Source organism: Erpetoichthys calabaricus, chromosome 10 (assembly GCF_900747795.2).
Source record: "Erpetoichthys calabaricus chromosome 10, fErpCal1.3, whole genome shotgun sequence".
Taxonomy (NCBI): Eukaryota; Metazoa; Chordata; class Cladistia; order Polypteriformes; family Polypteridae; genus Erpetoichthys; species Erpetoichthys calabaricus.
The window spans coordinates 161,036,011-161,054,819 of NC_041403.2; the positions used below are offsets into that span (position 1 = coordinate 161,036,011).

At 39.9% G+C, this 18,809-nt stretch overlaps 1 protein-coding gene across 4 annotated transcripts in view; it reads right to left on the minus strand.

Annotated features, from left to right (window-relative positions):
• Nucleotides 1-18,512, minus strand: part of stx3b (syntaxin 3b) — a 77,333-nt gene extending 58,821 nt beyond the window's left edge. The window contains exon 1 of one of the 4 annotated variants that reach the window (XM_051932675.1): nucleotides 18,105-18,512. In XM_051932675.1, coding sequence (XP_051788635.1) covers nucleotides 18,105-18,134 — 30 coding nt within the window. In that variant the 5' untranslated portion in view covers nucleotides 18,135-18,512. The remainder of the gene's footprint in view (nucleotides 1-18,104) is intronic. The other 3 variants (XM_051932674.1, XM_028812288.2, XM_028812289.2) reach the window with 3 other exon arrangements.
• Nucleotides 18,513-18,809: the final 297 nt, after the last annotated feature.

An 18,809-nucleotide genomic window follows, 5' to 3' on the forward strand; every position in this document is an offset into this window, starting at 1 on the left:
GGATGCACTACAAACTATTTTTACACACCATATGCTGTATAAAGGTTCACTGAAAATGGCCTCTATATTTAGAATTCAATTCGAAACACATAATATTGAAGTTTTTATCCTCATCTTTTCAAGGAAATGGCAGCATTGTAGTAATTATATTCTTGTGCCATTCAGCAAAAAACCTTTTCCTGCAATGAGCTCAAAGTTGGATACAAAAGATATAACAATCACACCATGTTTAAAATGCGTATTTTTAGTACCAGTATATTAAAATATATATACATACACACATATACATACACACACACACACACACATATCTATAGGGATGGGAATTGATAAGATTTTCACGATTCCGATTCCATTTTCGATTCTGTTTAACAATTCGATTCTTTATCGATTCTCCTATCGATTCTTATTTTTAAAAAAGGAGAACACACAGGTCGATTAGTTTAGAACTTTGTTTTATATCTTATCTTTGAACAAGATAGAAATTTAGGAGTAGCATGACCTTACAAACCCAACAGTGAGATCTTAAGAGATCCACAGCCTACGGCTCCTCGATGGGGTGCCACGGGGTCCCCAGAAAAAAATGTGTAAATGTAAAATAATAATAAAATAAATATTCTTCTGTAGCAATAACAAAGTATAACATAAATTATTCTGTGGCAATTACACAAGAATGTCCAGTAACATTTACACTCTCCTTTTTAAAAGTATATATGAGCTGAGCACTCAAAAATAAAACTACATCAGCCAGCAACAAATACAATCAACTCAAGTCCAATGGAACTGTGCACAGTGCAATTCTGCAACCATCAACTATTTTGACAGCTACATCCATGTTGGCCGCATTATCAACAGTGGCTGCCACAACCTTGTCTTTGATACCATACTCCTCCAAGATCTCATCAGTCTCCTCTGCTACAGCTGTCCCTGTCTGTGCCTGGTACACTGGTTTGGTTTTGAGGACTTTTTCTTGAGCCTGGCCATTCCTGACATAATGCAGCGTTACTGTGAGGTAATGATCTTGACTAAAACTTGCCCATCCATCTGCAGTGACGGCTGCCTTCAACACATGTTTCAGCTCAGAAATGGAAATGGATGAAACATCTGGTAAGAGGAGAACACGCAAATTTGACATTCCCTGACTTAGCCTACAATTAAACACATTCACTTACTGAAAATCGGGGGCATCTACTGTGGCAAATGAGTGCAAGCCTTTTACCACAAACTTAGTCACTGCTCGGTGACATTCATCTATCCTGGCCTGTGTCATTTTACTTTTCCCCGCCTCTGTGAAAGGAGAAGCTACCGGTAGACTGCAGCGAGAACTGCCAGCATCTGAGACAGCCAGACTCTGTCTGTCTCTCTCGTCATGGTCATCTAAATGCAATGCACAGTAATAGCAGGTTTTGCAATAAGGCAAATCGCGCTAACATAATATGCAATGTTAGTTGATTAGTTACCTGCCGTATTAACGGGAGAGGACCTGCAAACGTTACCGCTGCTGCTGGGTTGAGATTCACTAGTCCGGAGCGGATCAAAAACACAACATTCATTTAAGGTTATCGCATGTTTTGTGTGCAAATGCTTTTGCTTATTCGTAGTGTTTCCTCCCTTTGATGAAATATCTACTTTGCAAGTATTGCAAGTTGCCCTGTTGTCGTCCTTTCTCATAAAGTATAACCAAACTTTTGAGCATTTGTTTCCTGCTGGGTAAATGACGCTACGCAACGCGGTGACGTCATTCGAGGCGACTGGAATCGATAGGGGAATCGTTTGCAAAAATGGCAAACAATTCCAAGGAATTGAAACAGTTTTCGATTCCCATCCCTACACACATATATATATATAATATACAGTGGACCCTTGACTTACAAACTCAATTCGTTTGCGAGGGCTGGTTGTAACTCAAGTTGGTTGTAAGTCAAGACTTAATGCGTTCCGAACCGCCCACAGCAACAATTAACTTTTTTTAATAGAAAAGGGTTGTGTAATGTGCATAATTTACCAAAAACACCAATAATTTTTCTAATGTACTAACCAAAAAGTTATAAAAAGTGCCTAGCCTACCAGAAACAACAATTTCATACTGTAATCACCATTTAAATTGACATCTTTGGCTTGCAGAAAGGAAGGAGGAGGAGAATGAAATGGAAGGTGGCTATTGTTTGGAATGAGTTTCCTTATACAAATCTTTTCTTTGTAAAATTGTCGAGATGGTGGATTTCGACATGCTGTACATATTAGCGAGATTGGTCACACGAACGCCACTCTCATATTTCCACACAATTTCCTTCTTCGTTTCGATTGTGATCGCTTTCTTTACCTTCGTTACCTTCGCTTCCTTCCTTAGCAATTATCGAAATAAATTATATAAATCACTGCACTGACCGAATTTACGTCCACAAACACATGTATCTGGGCTCTGACTGACACTTACAAACGCTCTCGGCTGTTTGTTCACAATCGTACAAGCGGATACACATGACCACATTTGGGTCGTAACGCAAGATGTTGGTCGTAATTCAAAACAAAAATTTTGGTCGTAAAGCAAGTTGTTTGCATGTCAGGCCGGTCGTATATCAAGGGTCGACTGTATATATGTGTATGTATATGTATATGTATATATGTATATACATGTATGTATGTATGTATAGGGTGGTCCAGATCTAACTATGCAACATTTAATGCAATAATTGCATAATTAGATCTGGACCACCCTGTATATTTTATATATATATATATATATATATATATATATATATATATATATATATATATATAGTATACACACACACACACACACACACACACACACACACACACACTGTGTGGACAGTTGATGTATCAAATAAAAAAACACGCACACCACATCAAACAAATTGGAACTGCCTTAGTCTCGGACTCCAGAATATAACATTCAGTACACCCTTGCTCCGACGATTTAACCGACATTTTTCAGGTTCACCTCTGTTGGCTGGTTGGATCCATAAAATGGGGTACTGAACTAGAAATATACACAGCCTGTTGCCAATTCCTGTCACCAACAGCTTTTAGTTGTCATTTACAACATGCAAGAAGGACAATACATTGGGGAAACCAAAAAATGTCTTTGGCAGCACAACAGCTAAAAACCCTCATAGCTCGTTATTCGTATTTCTGGGACTATGGAGGTGCATTAAGCCCTATTCAGACAATACTATTCTTACACCAGGAGGTCAGGTAAAGTCTGTGGATTAAAGATATTATTACTGGAGGACCTCTATAACTTTAGTCCCAAAATTTTCAAACCAAATTGCCTAAATGGTAGAATTTTACTGATGCGTCAACTTTACCAACATTTTATAGAAGACTAGGGGGTCTTCCCCTGCTCGTTTCGCTCGCGTTGTGAAGAGGGGGGCTGAACGCACCCCAAGGAGAGGCGGTCGCTCCTCCGAAACCCCCTCTTAAACGGTGATACAATGGGAAACAAAGTTTTTTTTTTTTTTTTTTTTACCCCCTCTTTCCTCTATCAGTTGCTGGATTGCTGCTGCTGCCACGCAGTGTGATCTACATCTCGTGCGGCGCTTCAAACATTTAAAAGCCTGTACAGCAGCTGTCCTACTCTTTATCTTTTATTTTCGGCCCCGGGCATGGATAAATATGTTGTCACAAAGTCTTGTCTCACAGGACGTGAGTTCTTCATATTTTTTAGTTTATAATTTAAAAACGGAATAAGAATCTGAAAATCTAACAACATCACATTCTGAAAAGAAGTATACCAAACATATATAAGTAGGTTTTAAAATAAGTCCGATTGAAAGTGTGACAAAAAAGTGACATAAAAGCGTCACCATTGGCACTTTTAGAGAGAGAGAGAGATATTAATTTTAGTATTGTTGGCAGGATGAGATAGATAGATAGATAGATAGATAGATAGATAGATAGATAGATAGATAGATAGATAGATAGATAGATAGATAGATAGATAGATAGATAGATAGATAGATAGATAGATAGATAGATAGATAGATAGCTTTATTATTCCCAAGTGTAATTCACATACTCCAGCAGCAGCATACTGATAATAACAATATTAAATTAAAGAGTGATAACAATGCAGGTATACATACAGACAGACAGTAACTTTATATAATGTTAACGTTTACCCCCCGGGTGGAATTGAAAAGTCACATAGTGTGGTGGAGGAATGATCTCCTCAGTCTGTCAGTGGAGCAGGACGGTGTCAGCAGTCTGTCGCTGAAGCTGCTCCTCTGTCTGGAGATGACACTGTTTTTATATATAGAGAGTTGATAAAAGACTCCATAATCTTTACTGAGACATGAACACGCAGTCTGTAAAAAGTTTACTGACATGAGCGATTCGGGCAGGACTAAAATTAGGGAGGTCCTCTGGCAAAAATGACTTAACCCCACCTTTTTGTGTAAAACTAATCCCTTCCAAATTCGACTTTAGTTGTGGCTGAATAGCATAAATACCAGACTGTAATAAGTGAGCCCCCATTGCAAGCCAACTTTTACTTAAATGCAGTTATTTAAGTGCCACTGTTTGGAGGGTACACCAATAAATCTGGCGATAATTTCACATTTATTGAAAGATAACCAACTGTTCCTCTGGATTTAAACAAATGCTACAAGTTGAAATCAGAGCAGTCTTTCTCCAGTACCTCTAATTTTAGACTTGAATCTTGATTTGAAATTATTTTGAATCTGTAGATTTACTTTGTGTTGATCTTCCCGTATTTTAGGGCAAGAGAGTGTTATGCTGAAGAAACAATCAACACGGGAGAAAGGGAAAATGGACTGGAAAAAATGGACGTAACTGTTAATCAAAGCAAAGATCACAGACGAGAATTCAAAAGAACTTTCACATAGCCCCAAACTTTTAACCAGGATAATGTAGCCAAGAGTCTGTAGCTCTTTTAGGGCAGATGCCGACTTTTGTCGACAGGAGGGGTTGAGGGCGAATGTCGTCAAAAGTCGACATCCAGGGATAGAGGGTGACAATCAGCTGTTAATAGCGACAAAACTCACTGTCACGTCGCAGGTATTCCCTCTGTGCTTGGAGGAATGCTAGACTCGTTGACTTGGCAACTAATCCTTGTGTGTGCATGAGTTGTGAAATGTAAACAATGGCAAGATGGCATTGACATGTCACAAGGGAGCGAAGCGAATGCAGAAAAGAAAACACTCGGCAGACAATGTTTTGCGCATTATCGCAGAGTCGAACTCTGATTTTTCAGAATCGGATTTTATTGACAGTGATCAGGAGATCGAACAAGAGAGTGAGAAGCAGGCATCAGCTGATCAGACACCAGCCGATGCCGCGCCAGCTGAACGCATTAGTGCAGCCGATGCATATATTCGCGTGGGAGGAATATACAGACATTGATCCGTGGGCTACCGGACTTCACAAGACAGCATGGCTTGCTGTTGGACACGACAGATCACCAGCTGCTGAACTACTTCAGGCTGCTCTTTCCTGATGCTGCTTTTCTGCTACTGTCAGACGAGACAAACAGGTAGGCAGAGAAATTTAATGAATCGCGGGCTGCGCTTGCATTACATTCTCGTTTTTCAAAGTGGAAACCCACAACAAAAGACGAGATGAAGCGCGCTGTGGCATTACAAATAGAGATTGGGACGGAACTGGTGATATAACTTCAGAGAGCATTGGTCCAAACGTGCTTTGTCCCCTGGTGGCTTTGGACAGGTTATGCAGCATGATGATAGGTACGTGATGCTGCAAAGTTTTATTCAGAAAACTTGGTGGCAGTGGCATGGCACGATGGCAAACGGGTGACTTGTCTCTCTACAGTACACACTAACAATATACGTGAGAAAGTGCAGCAACAGACAATTGAGAAGTAGGCACCAAAGCAACACGTATTGTAAGGAGTGCAATGTGGCAATGACTGAAATTGGCAGCTTTAAGCAAGATCAGGCTTTGCAGGACTTTGCTGTGTAAAATGTATGTGATATGTATGTGAAATCATAGAGTATGCAGGCTCAAACAACATGCAAGACAGTAACATTTGTCAAAAGTAAATATTTTTTGTTGATTTCAATTGCTTTGTGTTCTTTTTTTAAATAAAGTTAGTTTTTGGAAAAATATTCAGCCCTGGGAGAAAAGAAACAAAAAAAAATTAGCCCTAAAAGAGTTAAGCAGAGAACTGAATATAAAAAGAAACAAAAACACAACACCAGCAATGTCTTAAGTTATCCACAATCTTGGATAGCGATGAGACGGAATGGTGACCTTTCATGCATGGCTGCCACCAAGTCGTAACCAAGACAACATAACAACGAAGTTGAAAAATAACATAGCTAAGAGTCTTTAACCCTTTGCGGTCGTTAGGCCAGAAAACTGGCCTTAGTAAAAAGTGCGCTATAGGTCGTCAGGCCACCGCTGGTGGCCCTGCAAGTTTCTGACCGATTTGCACAGTCGCCTGGTCGAGAAAAGTGGCCTGTGTTATTCCTACGTGCTTGAAAAAATAACTGCTGTAATTATTGGCGTTTTTTCAATAATTAATTACGACTAATGTAGCGTGACGTTGAAAATTAAATACGACTGCAAAGGGTTAAAAAAAGAATCGAATATAGAAAGACAAACACCAGTAAACTCTTCAGTCATCCGGAATCTTGGACAAAAGGGTGATCTTTTATATTATCGCTTAATTGATTTCAGGCACGAGCGCTGCAGGGTTGTAACCGAGGAATACTGAACGTTCAGAAATGTTTTTTTAACTTGGTGCCTCTTAGCCACCTTACCTGTCATGTGTACCCACAGAAAAACAAGTCAAAACCATTACTTTTTTTCAGCAGCAAAAAATGTTCTAAAAGAAAGAAGTAAATCCTGGAGGGCCACAGTGGCCAGAGGTTTTTATTCCAACCCAGCTACTTCATTAGAAAACAATCCTTGCCAATAATTTAATGGCCTGTTAATGCTCCAATTCCTCCATGTCAGGTCATTCTCATATCCTAGGGATTTCTGCCTTTCTAAGGATATCATCCAAATGATTTGATGCCTAAAACAGAGGAGTAATTCTCAGTCGTTCACTTATTCTCTTCACTTTCCTTCCAAGTATTTAATTAAATCAAACAGTGCGATAAATACACACAGGTTGTGACGGTATAGCCTCACCGGGACGCTAACACAGTATAGTGCAGACAGATACGGGACATCAAGATTCTCAATAAGCATTATATGCATGAACCACAACAGGCATATGTCAGCGAGTTTACAACGAGAAAACGAATTGTTGAACAAGGTTTTTGGACTTACTGGAAGGTTGCTGTTTTTTTTTTTTTTCCAGCTGTTCCGCCATTTGTTTCAGGTACAAGCCTCGCACGTAATATTCCACATTTACCGGCCGTTGTTTTAAAGGTGGCGCTGAAGTTAAGTGCACTCGCGGGTGCCTGGGAAAGTTGAAAGACAGCTATAGGGGGAGTCCATTTTGGATTAATAGTGTAGGTGTACTGTAACGTTTCCTTTACATGTCGTAGTAACCTCGAGGTTAGGTAGAAATGTTTATTTGTATTGTTAGTGTTTAATCATGTGTATTTTGCTGTTGGATATTTTGATTTTTGCTAGAGGTTATGCGATTCCCCTGGTAGACCTGAAACGGTATCTCCCTATGTTTAGGCAAGCTGACCAGGGGAACTGAGAAGCCTTTGTAAGTACAGGTGTGGCCGCAAGAGGTGGGGATCATTTGGAGAGAATTGAGAAGAAGGGTGAGGTTGAGCGAGGTACGCCAGGGTAAGAGGCGCCTGGTGGCTGAGCTGTTGGTTGATATTAAGAAGCAGTTTAGGCCCCTGAGATATTTTTTGAGGAGTTGTATGCCATGGGCTGAAACAGAGTCCAGTTTTGTTTTATTTTAAGGCTGCTGATACCCTCACATGAACTAAAAGTGACTGTGTATATATCAGGGTGTTTTACATATTTTTTCTACATGCATTTTTATAATTAGATTTGTTTTGTCACAGGATAATATTTTTTTTGGTGTAACCAATTACATCAGAAACTTTTTTTTTTTAATTTATTTTTTCCTACTCTATCATGTAATAAAAAAAAAAATCCCTTTTTTTGTTTATTGAACATCTGCCTCTCTTATTACCTGTCAGTCCTGGCTGGTCCCGAACTACTAGGAGGCCATCCACTTTAGTAGATGGTATAAATGGAAACAAGCTAAATGGAGAAGAGCTGCTTTCTTTAACCATTTGCATCTTATTACAAATAAGGGCCATTAAAACTGAGAATAGAGCAGTTTAAGACTAAATAAGCAATAAGGGTTCAAAATCTTAACAAGCAAGACAACTAAAGTGAAGCAGAAAAGTGTTACATGAGCAATAAGTGCATCTTATTAAGCAACTGGATTGGAACCACTGAGGCCCACCACGACTGCCTTTGCCCTGCGATAAAGGGTATCACTACATGCCACTTGGAGTCGGACTCAAGTTTAACCCTAACTGCATTGAATTTCACGACTGAGTCCTGCTCAAGGTTAATGCCAAGGAGGTTAACTAACTCCTAGAGATCCTGATTCACTACAGTTGGAAGCATCTCCGATACGGATGCCTCCCTGTGGAGGTTTCACGGGCACAACCAGCTGGGAGGAGACCCCGGGGAAGACCTAGACCTAGGCCTGGGAATGCCTTGGGATCCCACAGTGCGAGTTAGCAAATGTGTCTGGGGAAAATGACGTACGAGTCTCACTGCTAAGACTGTTGTCTCTGCAACCTGCCTTTGGAAAGTGAATGAATGAATGAATGAGTGTCATTTTTATATTTAACTGATTTTTGTATTTAAAAATTAAAGTTGACACCACTGATCAATTATCAGTAATTGTGACTCATACTTAACAGGTTCACCAGTTTTAATGACAATACTGCTGGTTGATTATCAATCATTCAAGCCCACCCTTAGCAGGTTACTGTAATTTTAAAGACAAATAACAATTTGCTAACCAGTATGCCTTGTGCCTGACATTACAAACATGAAAGCAGGTCATACTGAATAGAAAAAAATTACCGTAGAAATTGTGAAAGAAATAACCTGCTTATTATTAGTAAAACCACAAAACAGAGTAAGCAGAAACCTAACCTGAAAATAATTCAATGAAAGCAAAAGAACCAATTTATCAAAGTATATAAATCCTCTCTATGTATATTATTTATAATAAAGGAAAAACAATCTTTACATAGGAAAAAAAATTATAATTAAGGCAAAGAAACACATCTCAAAACCCAAACCGACAGCTCAACAGAATTACAATGAAAAGCAAAGATGTTACATCGTGTTAGCCGTTATGGACGTAGTGAGAAGTCAAGCAAAATGACCCTTTTATTGGCTAACTAAAAAGATTATAACATGCAAGCTTATGAGGCAACTCAGACCCCTTATTCAGGCAAGAAAACAAAATCAATTCACAATCTATATATCTATAGAGAGAGAGAGAGAGAGAGAGAGAGATGTGTGTGTTTTATATATATATATATATATATATATATATATATATATACAGTCATACAAAAATTTTGGGAACCCATCTTAATTCTTTGGATTTTTGTTTATCATTGGCTGAGCTTTCAAAGTACCAACTTCCTTTTAATATCTGACATGCCTTATGGACACAGTAGTATTTCAGCAGTGATATTAAGTTTATTGGATTAACAGAAAATATGCAATATGCATCATAACAAAATTAGACAGGTGCATAAATTTGGGCACCCCAACAGAGATATGACAATACTTAGATTTATAAAAGGAGGCTCAGCTAACAGCCTCTAGACGATGTCCTCCTATAACCTTTAATGAGTGTCTGGATTTTGGATGGAGGTATTTTTAACCATTCTTCCATATAAATTCTCTCCAGTTCAGTTAAATTTGATGGCTGCCGAGCATGGACAGCCTGCTTCAAATCATCCCATAGATTTTCGATGATATTCAAGTCAGGGGACTGTGACGGCCATTCCAGAACATTATACTTCTCTGCATGAATGCCTTTGTAGATTTCAAACTGTGTTTTGGGTCATTGTCTTGTTGGAATATCCAACCCCTGTGTAACTTCAACTTTGTGACTGATGCTTGCACATTATCCTGAAGAATTTAATATTGGTTTGAATTCATCCGAGCCTTGACTTTAACAAGGGCCCCAGTCCCTGAACTAGCCACACAGCCCCACAGCATGATGGAACCTCCACCAAATTTGACAGTAGGTAGCAGGTGTTTTTCTTGGAATGTGGTGTTCTTCTTCTAAATGAGTATTTGCATACAACAAGCAACTCTGTGGCGTGAGTGCAGAAAGGGCTTCTTTCTCATCACCCTGCCATACAGATGTTCTTTGTGCAAATTGCACTGAATTGTAGAACGATGTACAGATACACCATCTACAGCAAGATGTTCTTGCAGGTCTTTGGAGGTGATCTATGGTTGTCTGTAACCATTCTCACAATCCTGCCCATATGCCACTCCTGTATTTTTCTTGGCTTGCCAGACCTGCTGGGTTTAACAGCAACTGTGCCTGTGGCCTTCCATTTCCTGATTCCATTCCTTACAGTTGAAACTGACAGTTTAAACCTCTGAGATGGCTTTTTGTAGCCTTCCCCAAAACCAGGAGACTCAACAATCTTTGTTTTCAGATCTTTTGAGAGTTGCTTTGAGGATCCCATGCTGTCACTCTTCAGAGGAGAGTCAAAGGGAAGCACAACTTGCAATTGACCACCTTAAATCCCTTTATATCTCATGATTGGACACATCTGTCTATGAAGTTCAAGGCTTAATGAGCTCATCCAACCAATTTGGTGTTGCAAGTAATCAGTATTGAGCAGTGACAGGCATTCAAATCAGAAAAATTAGAAGGGGACCCACATTTTTGCACAGCCAGTTTTTCACATTTGATTTCATTTCATACAACTAAATACTGTGTCACTAAAAACCTTTGTTCGGAAAACACCGCAGTACTCAGATGTTCCTAGGAAATGAAAGACATACCACTGTTATCTTCTTTGTTGAAAGGAGAGTCAATTATTATGCAGGCCGAGAGGGGTTCCCAAACTTTTTCATATGACTGTGTATCTATCTATATATCTGTATATATCTATATTATACACACACACACATATTATATATATTATATATAAACACATATATATTTATATATGTATATATCTCTATATTTCTGTATATATCTCTATATATCTGCATATCTCTGTATATAACTATATCTATGTTATACACACACACACATATATTATTAATATATATATATATATTATTAATATATATATATATATATATATATATATATATATATATATTATTAATATATATATATATATTATTAATATATATATATATATTATTATATATATATATATATATATATATATATATATATATATATATATATATATATATATATATATATATAAATATATAAATAGAGATAGATATTTGTATGTGTATATATATATATATATATATATATACACACACTTACAGTACATACAGTATACATATACATACAGTATATATAATTTTGTTGAGGTTTCTGCTCGCACTATTTTATGGTACAGTACGTAACGTGCGCGAGGCCGGTCAGGACATGAAGGAAAGTGACTTTTTTCAAACCTGTCGTGCCAACACTGCCTCCATTACCTCCCAGCAGCTTGTCATTTGACAAAACTTGCTGCAGCTCGTTTCTTTATTTGCATTCCAGGTAATCATGAAATCAATAACAGCCCAAGTGTTGACCCCCCACCGGCCCCTCACAAACTGAACACGATTCACAAATTCTGATTTCAAAACATCATAAAAATATAATTGAAACCTACGAAAAGTGAACGACTGTGTTTGTTGCTGTTATGGTGGTGGGCTTAAGTGTTCTGGAGATGAGAAGTCTTTCGTTTTGTTTTGTTTTTTTATCTGAAATTGCCCAACAAACTGGATCTTGCACCTTGACAATGCATTACTTCCCTCAAGTATTGTCTCTTATGGAGTTTCTGGCCTCCAAGCACATTCCAACGCTTCCATCATTGCTGTATTTGCCAGATATGTCATTGTGCAACTTTTTATTTTTTTTTTTTCTCTTTAAGTTGTAGAATTGCCAAAAAGAAAAACATTCCAAATAGCTGAAAACACCCAAACCTCCATAACTGATGTAAACAGATAGATCTCACAGAAGAAAATTTCTAAGATCCTTTGAGGGCTGGCAGGGTTAAAAGGTAATTGTTTTTAAAATGAAATTCTCTTTAACACCAGTCTCATTAATTTTGAATACCAGGGAGTCTTTGCGTGCGTGTAAATGTGTTTCTATTGTACATAATCTTTTTAGTTTGCCAATAAAAGGTGTCATTTTGCTTGACTTCTCACTACTACTGTACAGACACATACAGAAACAACAGGAAATATTCAGATTCATTTAAATTGCCAATCTGCCCACCACTGCACATTTACTGTATTTTTTGTTCCAAAATTTTTAATAGAGATCATCGAAACACACGCTGTAAAATAATGATTTGTTATTAAATGTACATAAAAAGTCAATCTAAAACAGAACTCTAGAAGATTCTGCTATAAGCACAATTTGTATTTCTGTGGGTGGCACGGTTGTCGTGCTGCTGCCTCGCAGTAAGGACACCAGGGTTTGCACTCGGGGTCCCTCCCTGTGTGGAGTTTGTATGTTCTCCCTGTGTTTGCGTTGTCGTGTTCCTCCCATAGTCTACACCCATGCAGGTTGTGTGGATTGGTGACACTAAACTGGCCCTAGAGTGCCTGTGTGTGTACGGGTTCCCCCTGCGATGGTATGGCACCTATGCTTGCTGGGTTCAGCTGCAGCCCCCCACGACCCTGCTCAGGATTAAGTGGGCTTTGACAATGATATGGCATGGCGTGTATTTCTGTATCAAGTGGTGTACAGCCACCTTTACTTGGGGAGCATCAGTTAGTGATATCGACCTCTGATGTGTCAATTACACCAGGACAGTAATCACTGTGATGTGGTGGAGGACAAAAAAATGGAAAAACGATAACCAGAAGACAAGCGCCAGAAAACAGGCAAAAGAGCAAAAACTGAAAGTCCATCTTCTTTTTCAGAAGTATTAAAACGGTAATCAAGAAACAAAGTCTAAAGCCAATGTCTTGACGGCTTCAGTTGCAGATCTCGTCGCCGGGCCGTGTCAATTTAAAAGACTGAAAATTGCCAGCCATGTCATGTTTACCAGTAGAGTCCTGACCTTCCAGTGCAGTTCAGTGTTTGACCCTTTTTATGATAGCCAATAATGTGATGCCATACAAAGGTTAACAGGTATGGAGAGTTTTTTTCCCTTTTTTCCATTCTGTTGTGCTACGTAAAAAAGGAGACATTAAACAGACAGGCTTCTCTTCTGTTTGCGAGGTCCAGAACGCTTGTGTTCCTTGTTCCTCTTGGCTATATTATAAGCACCGAACTTCTAAATGAGCAATCATTGGCTGTCGGCTCTCGTGCACACAGGGGCCTACCCCACGACTGAAGGCAAATTCTAAAAAACCCGTCGGAACGAGTCATGGACTGGCTGGGCAAGTCACGTTACGCGTCCAACTTCACTAGCGTGCGTCGCCGACCACCTCAGACTGGCTAAGACTATCTAAATGACGGCTGAAAATCACTAGAAAAGTCGTCCAGTGTGACATGGCGTTAAATTCGGTTCAATGTTGGCTCAAGAATAAAAATTCATTTTTGAGTCTAGAAGTGTGGGTTTTATGGCCCTGTAACATCAACCTAAAGGCAACAGGGTAAAAAAAAAAAAGACGATGGCAAAGGTGAATTGGGTCTTGCTGAGCGAGTCGGAGGCAGCTGGCGGCATACCTCACAGGTAGCGCAGTGGTAGTGCTGCTGCTGCTTTGCAGTAAGGAGATTGTGGGTTCGTTTCCCGGGTCCTCCCTGTGTGGAGAGCGCTTTGAGTAGTGAGAAAAGCGCTACATAAATGTAAAGAATTATTATTATTATTAATACCCCAATCAGGGCCGGTTCTGTAATGTGACATACCCAGTTGCCGACTCCAACTAGTCTGCGACTCTTTCTGATAAAAATCAGTTTGATTGTGTCTTCAGTCGTAGGGGTGGGCTGTGTGTGCACAAGAGCTGACAAGCAATGAACGCTCATCTGAAAATACAGTTCATATAAAGCAGCGACAAGGAAAAAGGAAGGCAGGCATTTTAGAATTCACAAACACGAGACGCTCGTCTGTCTAATGTCTCGTGTTTTACATACCATGACAGAATGGAAAAAAGACAATAGATGGATAGACAGACACATAGACAGATTAGCGTAGTTGGCAGGATTAGATAGATAGATGGAGATAGATATGAATGGCACTATACGATAGATAGATAGATAGATAGATAGATAGATAGATAGATAGATAGATAGATAGATAGATAGATAGATAGATAGATAGATAGATAGATAGATAGATAGATGTGAAAGGCAGGGTGGAAAGTCGGTACACAGTCACTCAATTTCACATGCCCAGTGATTTTTAACTTGTGTAAATTGACAGAGTCTGTTCACAGCATCAGCAACTGCAGTTGGGAAGTGTGACACACCCCACAACTACAAGTCACATAATGTGACATCGGCTTTAGTAGAAAAATGACCAAAGGCCTGGTTTTTCAGTTACCTTACATGTAATTTTGTTTATCATGTGAAATGCCGTTGACTGTATAAAGTAACACAAGTGCAATACTTGTACTTTTCTCATATGTATATGTCGTTAAATTTTATTTGTGTTCTTAACTAGTTTTTTTTTTTTTAGCAGTAACAATCATTCCAGAGGATGCACAGTAATTTTGTCCTTTTTAAATGCAATAACAGCATCTGCTTATCTTTATCAATTATTCATAATACTGAAGAAGCTTCACAATGAACCACAGATTTTCTGCCTTGGGCCCTTAAAGGAACGTTCCACCCCAAATGAAATAAAAAGATATTTTTTAATATGTTACTCAATGTAGTTAGCAATGATGGCCAAGAAAATATTCAATGTATTGTATGAATGCATATATTTGTAATATATTTGTGGAGGGGTCTGTGACTGTGGCAGCCAAATCAGAACCTTTTTCTTTTTAATTTTCTTGCTTTATAGTCATTCTGGTGTAAGTGTGTGTGTGTATATTTATTAATTAACTTTCTTATCTACCTATTTATGTATTTGTTTATTTAAAGAGCTTCTGTGAAAAGCCAAATTGACCCTTGAGGACAAATAATTCTATCTAAAGTTTCTGATAGAATGAGACCCAAAGGTGACCAATGCTGGACAATACCAAACAATTATCAAAAACATAAACGTTACTCATGCTGTATAATCCACTCGTCATGTCAAAGAGTCGTATGCTCATAATATGTAAAATGCACACATTTTTTGCTAAAATATCTACTATGTAGTGCTAAAGATTGTGTGCCCGGTCCCTTAGAGCAATCTGATTGGTCAGTTTGACTTTGGTGTGATTGGTCAGTTTGGCTTTGGTGTGATTGGTCAGTTTGGCTTTGGTGCGATTGGTCAGTTTGGCTTTGGCAACACAACGAAGGAGGGAAGTGAGAGTGTGAGACACACGAGGAGGAGTGCAGGCGTATGAGCCACGCAGAGAGAGTCGCCTTCAAAGACGGCAGGTATAAAACCAGACAGAAGGCGAGAAAGGCGGCTTGCAAATAATGACAGAGTCTGATACGCACGTGCTCGAGAGATCAAGGGCTGGTTAAGAGATGTTCACACACACACGAATATGAATGGAAAGACAAAGGTAAACGTAAGGTAAGAGACGGCAAATATTTTTTTAATTAAGAATTAAGGCGAAGGTTAAAGGTGAGGATTTTAAGACAATGGTGAGACCATCAATGATGTATGGCGCAGAGACATGGCCAGTAAAGTGAGCACAGGAGTAAAAGTTAGATGTGATAGAAAAGAGAATGTTGAGATGGACGTGTGGAGATACAAAGAAGAACAGATTAAGAAATGAGACAATCAGAGGTGCAACAAAAGTGGAAGAGAAATCTAAGAAAGTAACGGAAAGATGGTTGAAGTGATATGGACATGTGAAGAGGAGAGACCATGAAGGTGTGGGCAAAAGAGTGATGGGAATGGAAAGTGAGGGAGGCCAAAGTGGAGGTGGATGGATAAAGTCAAAGATGATCTGAAAGGAAAAGGGCCTGAGTATCGAGGAGCTGTATGCAGAAGTTTGACCAAGCAAAGGAGTGGGAAAAGACAAAGAGGAAGAAGAAGACCACCTGTCTGTGACAGGTGCCGTTGCTAGCTGTTAAATAAATTCCTCTGGAAAATTTAAGCAGTCCACAAACAGGAGGTCCTTTCACACAACAGGGGTCAAGCTTTTTAATTGAACACTCGCCTCTCCCCCTCTTTCACTGGCTAAGAATCCTGTCTTCAATTCAAATGTGTGATCCCATATGAAGGGGGCTTCTTCTTCTTCAGTTTGCAAACTGCCTTCATTTTCTGGACTTGTTTATTTAACGATATTTGTCTTGATAGGTGGGATATATGACAAGACTAACAGTGACTTTTTAATATTCATTGAATATGGTTTGCTATTGTCCAGCGATAGTCATAATTGGATCCTGTTCTATCACAAACTTTGTTCCGTTCATTCTCCGCAAAAGCGTCACATTCTTTTTTTTTTTCCACCCACTACAGATTAAATGGTGTAAGGAAAATAAAAAAAAAAAGATCATGTTTGTGTGGAATATTCATTCAACAGCACTGCATTTTGAGCTGTGGAGCACACATGGGAACATCTGGGCAGTTCACAGTCCAATTACAGGCCACAATTAAACAGGCACTGGAATATAAACTTGTATTCAGTAGAAGCCCTGCAGGAGGATTACTACAAATGAAAAGGCCGTGACAGGCCTACAGTGTTATGGGCCAACAGAGACAATGGAAGCATGCAAAGTAGCAAAGGTGTGGTACTGCATGTGGTGTCCACGTTTATTATGTTGGAATAGGGTGCTATATGAAGAATGTTACACCATCTTAAATTTCTAAATGGCACCCCAGAGTAAAATACATTAGTGAACTTAAAAAGCTACGTAACCTTATAGACATCGCAGGTCTGTGAGCTTATGTTTTTCTTGTATTTAAGACTGTCTCTGTGGTTCAGACACCTAAAATATTTTCTTTCTGTCTTTCTTTAATTTTTTTAAACATCACAGACCTTGTTGAAACACCAAGGGTGATCCAAACTTCCACCCCACCCCCCAATTTTTCGACATATGTACTGCCTATAGGCACCCAAAGGGGACATTAACATTAGGGAGGTATAGGTAACTATGCTGCACCCCAAGTAACTTTTAAGGTTAGTATTTGTGGTTGGGGTAGGCCAGTCTAATAATTTAAAACCCAAAAATTTAAGTAACCGGGGCGCCGGCCCCTCCGATTTCCGTCACGATAATAGAAAAGTACCGGATATAAAGATAAAGCTTTGGAGGTCTCCAAATTCCGTTTCATCCGAGGCTGCAAAAATGCTACAGCCCGCTCGGCTTGCACTCTTCTTTTTTCTCCCTTTGCTCATTCTTGGGTCATGGAAGCTGGACCTGACAGCGGGTGAACTGGGATTCTGGTCCCAGCGCCCAATTGACACCAACTCCCGTGTGTCGTGTCCGATTAAAAATGACACCCTAGATGCTCTTGAGGAGGGGCGAGAGAGTGTAACCCGATCGAAGGCTTTAGCTGTATAGCGCCGCTCAAGATAAAATTGATCGCACAGCCCTCAGTAGGATTTGTTTAATGGAACCGTGCAGATCATTTAGGAAATTAAGCGTCTTTTGAGGCGGAGGCGCGACTGGGGTTTGCACTCATAGTGCTCGCCAGCTCCACGACCTGTTACTGCCACCTCGTCGTCGGCGTTGTTGTCCTTCTTCTTCTTCTTCTTCTTCTTCCCACCAGGGCTGAGCAGCTCACCTGAGGAGGTCAGCTGACACAGGTGTGCAGCCCGGCAAACAGGAAGGGCCGGACGGCCGGGTAACCTATGCGGCTTTACGTGCGTCTTAACTCAACAAGTACAAAAAAATAAGAGAGACAATAGAGAAGAAGCCCCCGAGGCAGAAGGAAACTCACCGCTTTGAGCTGCTCCAGCCGGTCCTTCATTATTGAAATAAGAGGATTGTCCACTTAAAAGCTTTCACGCAGCGAGTTGGAAGCCCCAGCGTCTGTCACGACATACAAAGCAGCTCGTCAGCCGCGTCGCTCTCCCTAAAGTCCCGCAGCAGGAAGACTTTTTTTTTGTTTCTTCCTTCCTTCCCGTCAGTTGCGCTCCTGCCGCGCTTCCCTCAATGACATTTCCCTTTGGTTTCAATATGGTGGATTCAGAGCCTCCCAGGCCGGACTCGAGCTTAACTTTGCTCAGCTGTCCTGTCCTCTTCTATCCTGGCGGCACTCAGAGCGGATTACTCGGCGCTGCCCCGTCTCTCCGCTAATCCCCTCCGCTCGCACTCGCGTGCGCGCGCCCTCGGTGCTCTCCTCTATCGCTCGCTCGCTCGCTCACGCGCTCTCTGGTGCGCAGGCTCCGCCCGGGGAGGGGCGCACGTCGGCGACGCAAAGAAGAACAAGAACAAGAAAATAAACTTTGTGCCCAAGTCGGACTTCTTGACTTCGCCCTCATCTTTACCTCAGCTCGTTTTTTTTTAAATTTTTATTTAGAAAGGCCGGGGTAGCGAGAGCGGATAAGGGAAGGTTAGGGAAAAGAAAGTGAGATTTTGTAAAGAAACTCTCTTTTAATTTTTAATCGTGGCTAAGTGTGGTATGAGTGATCTGCGTGTTGGA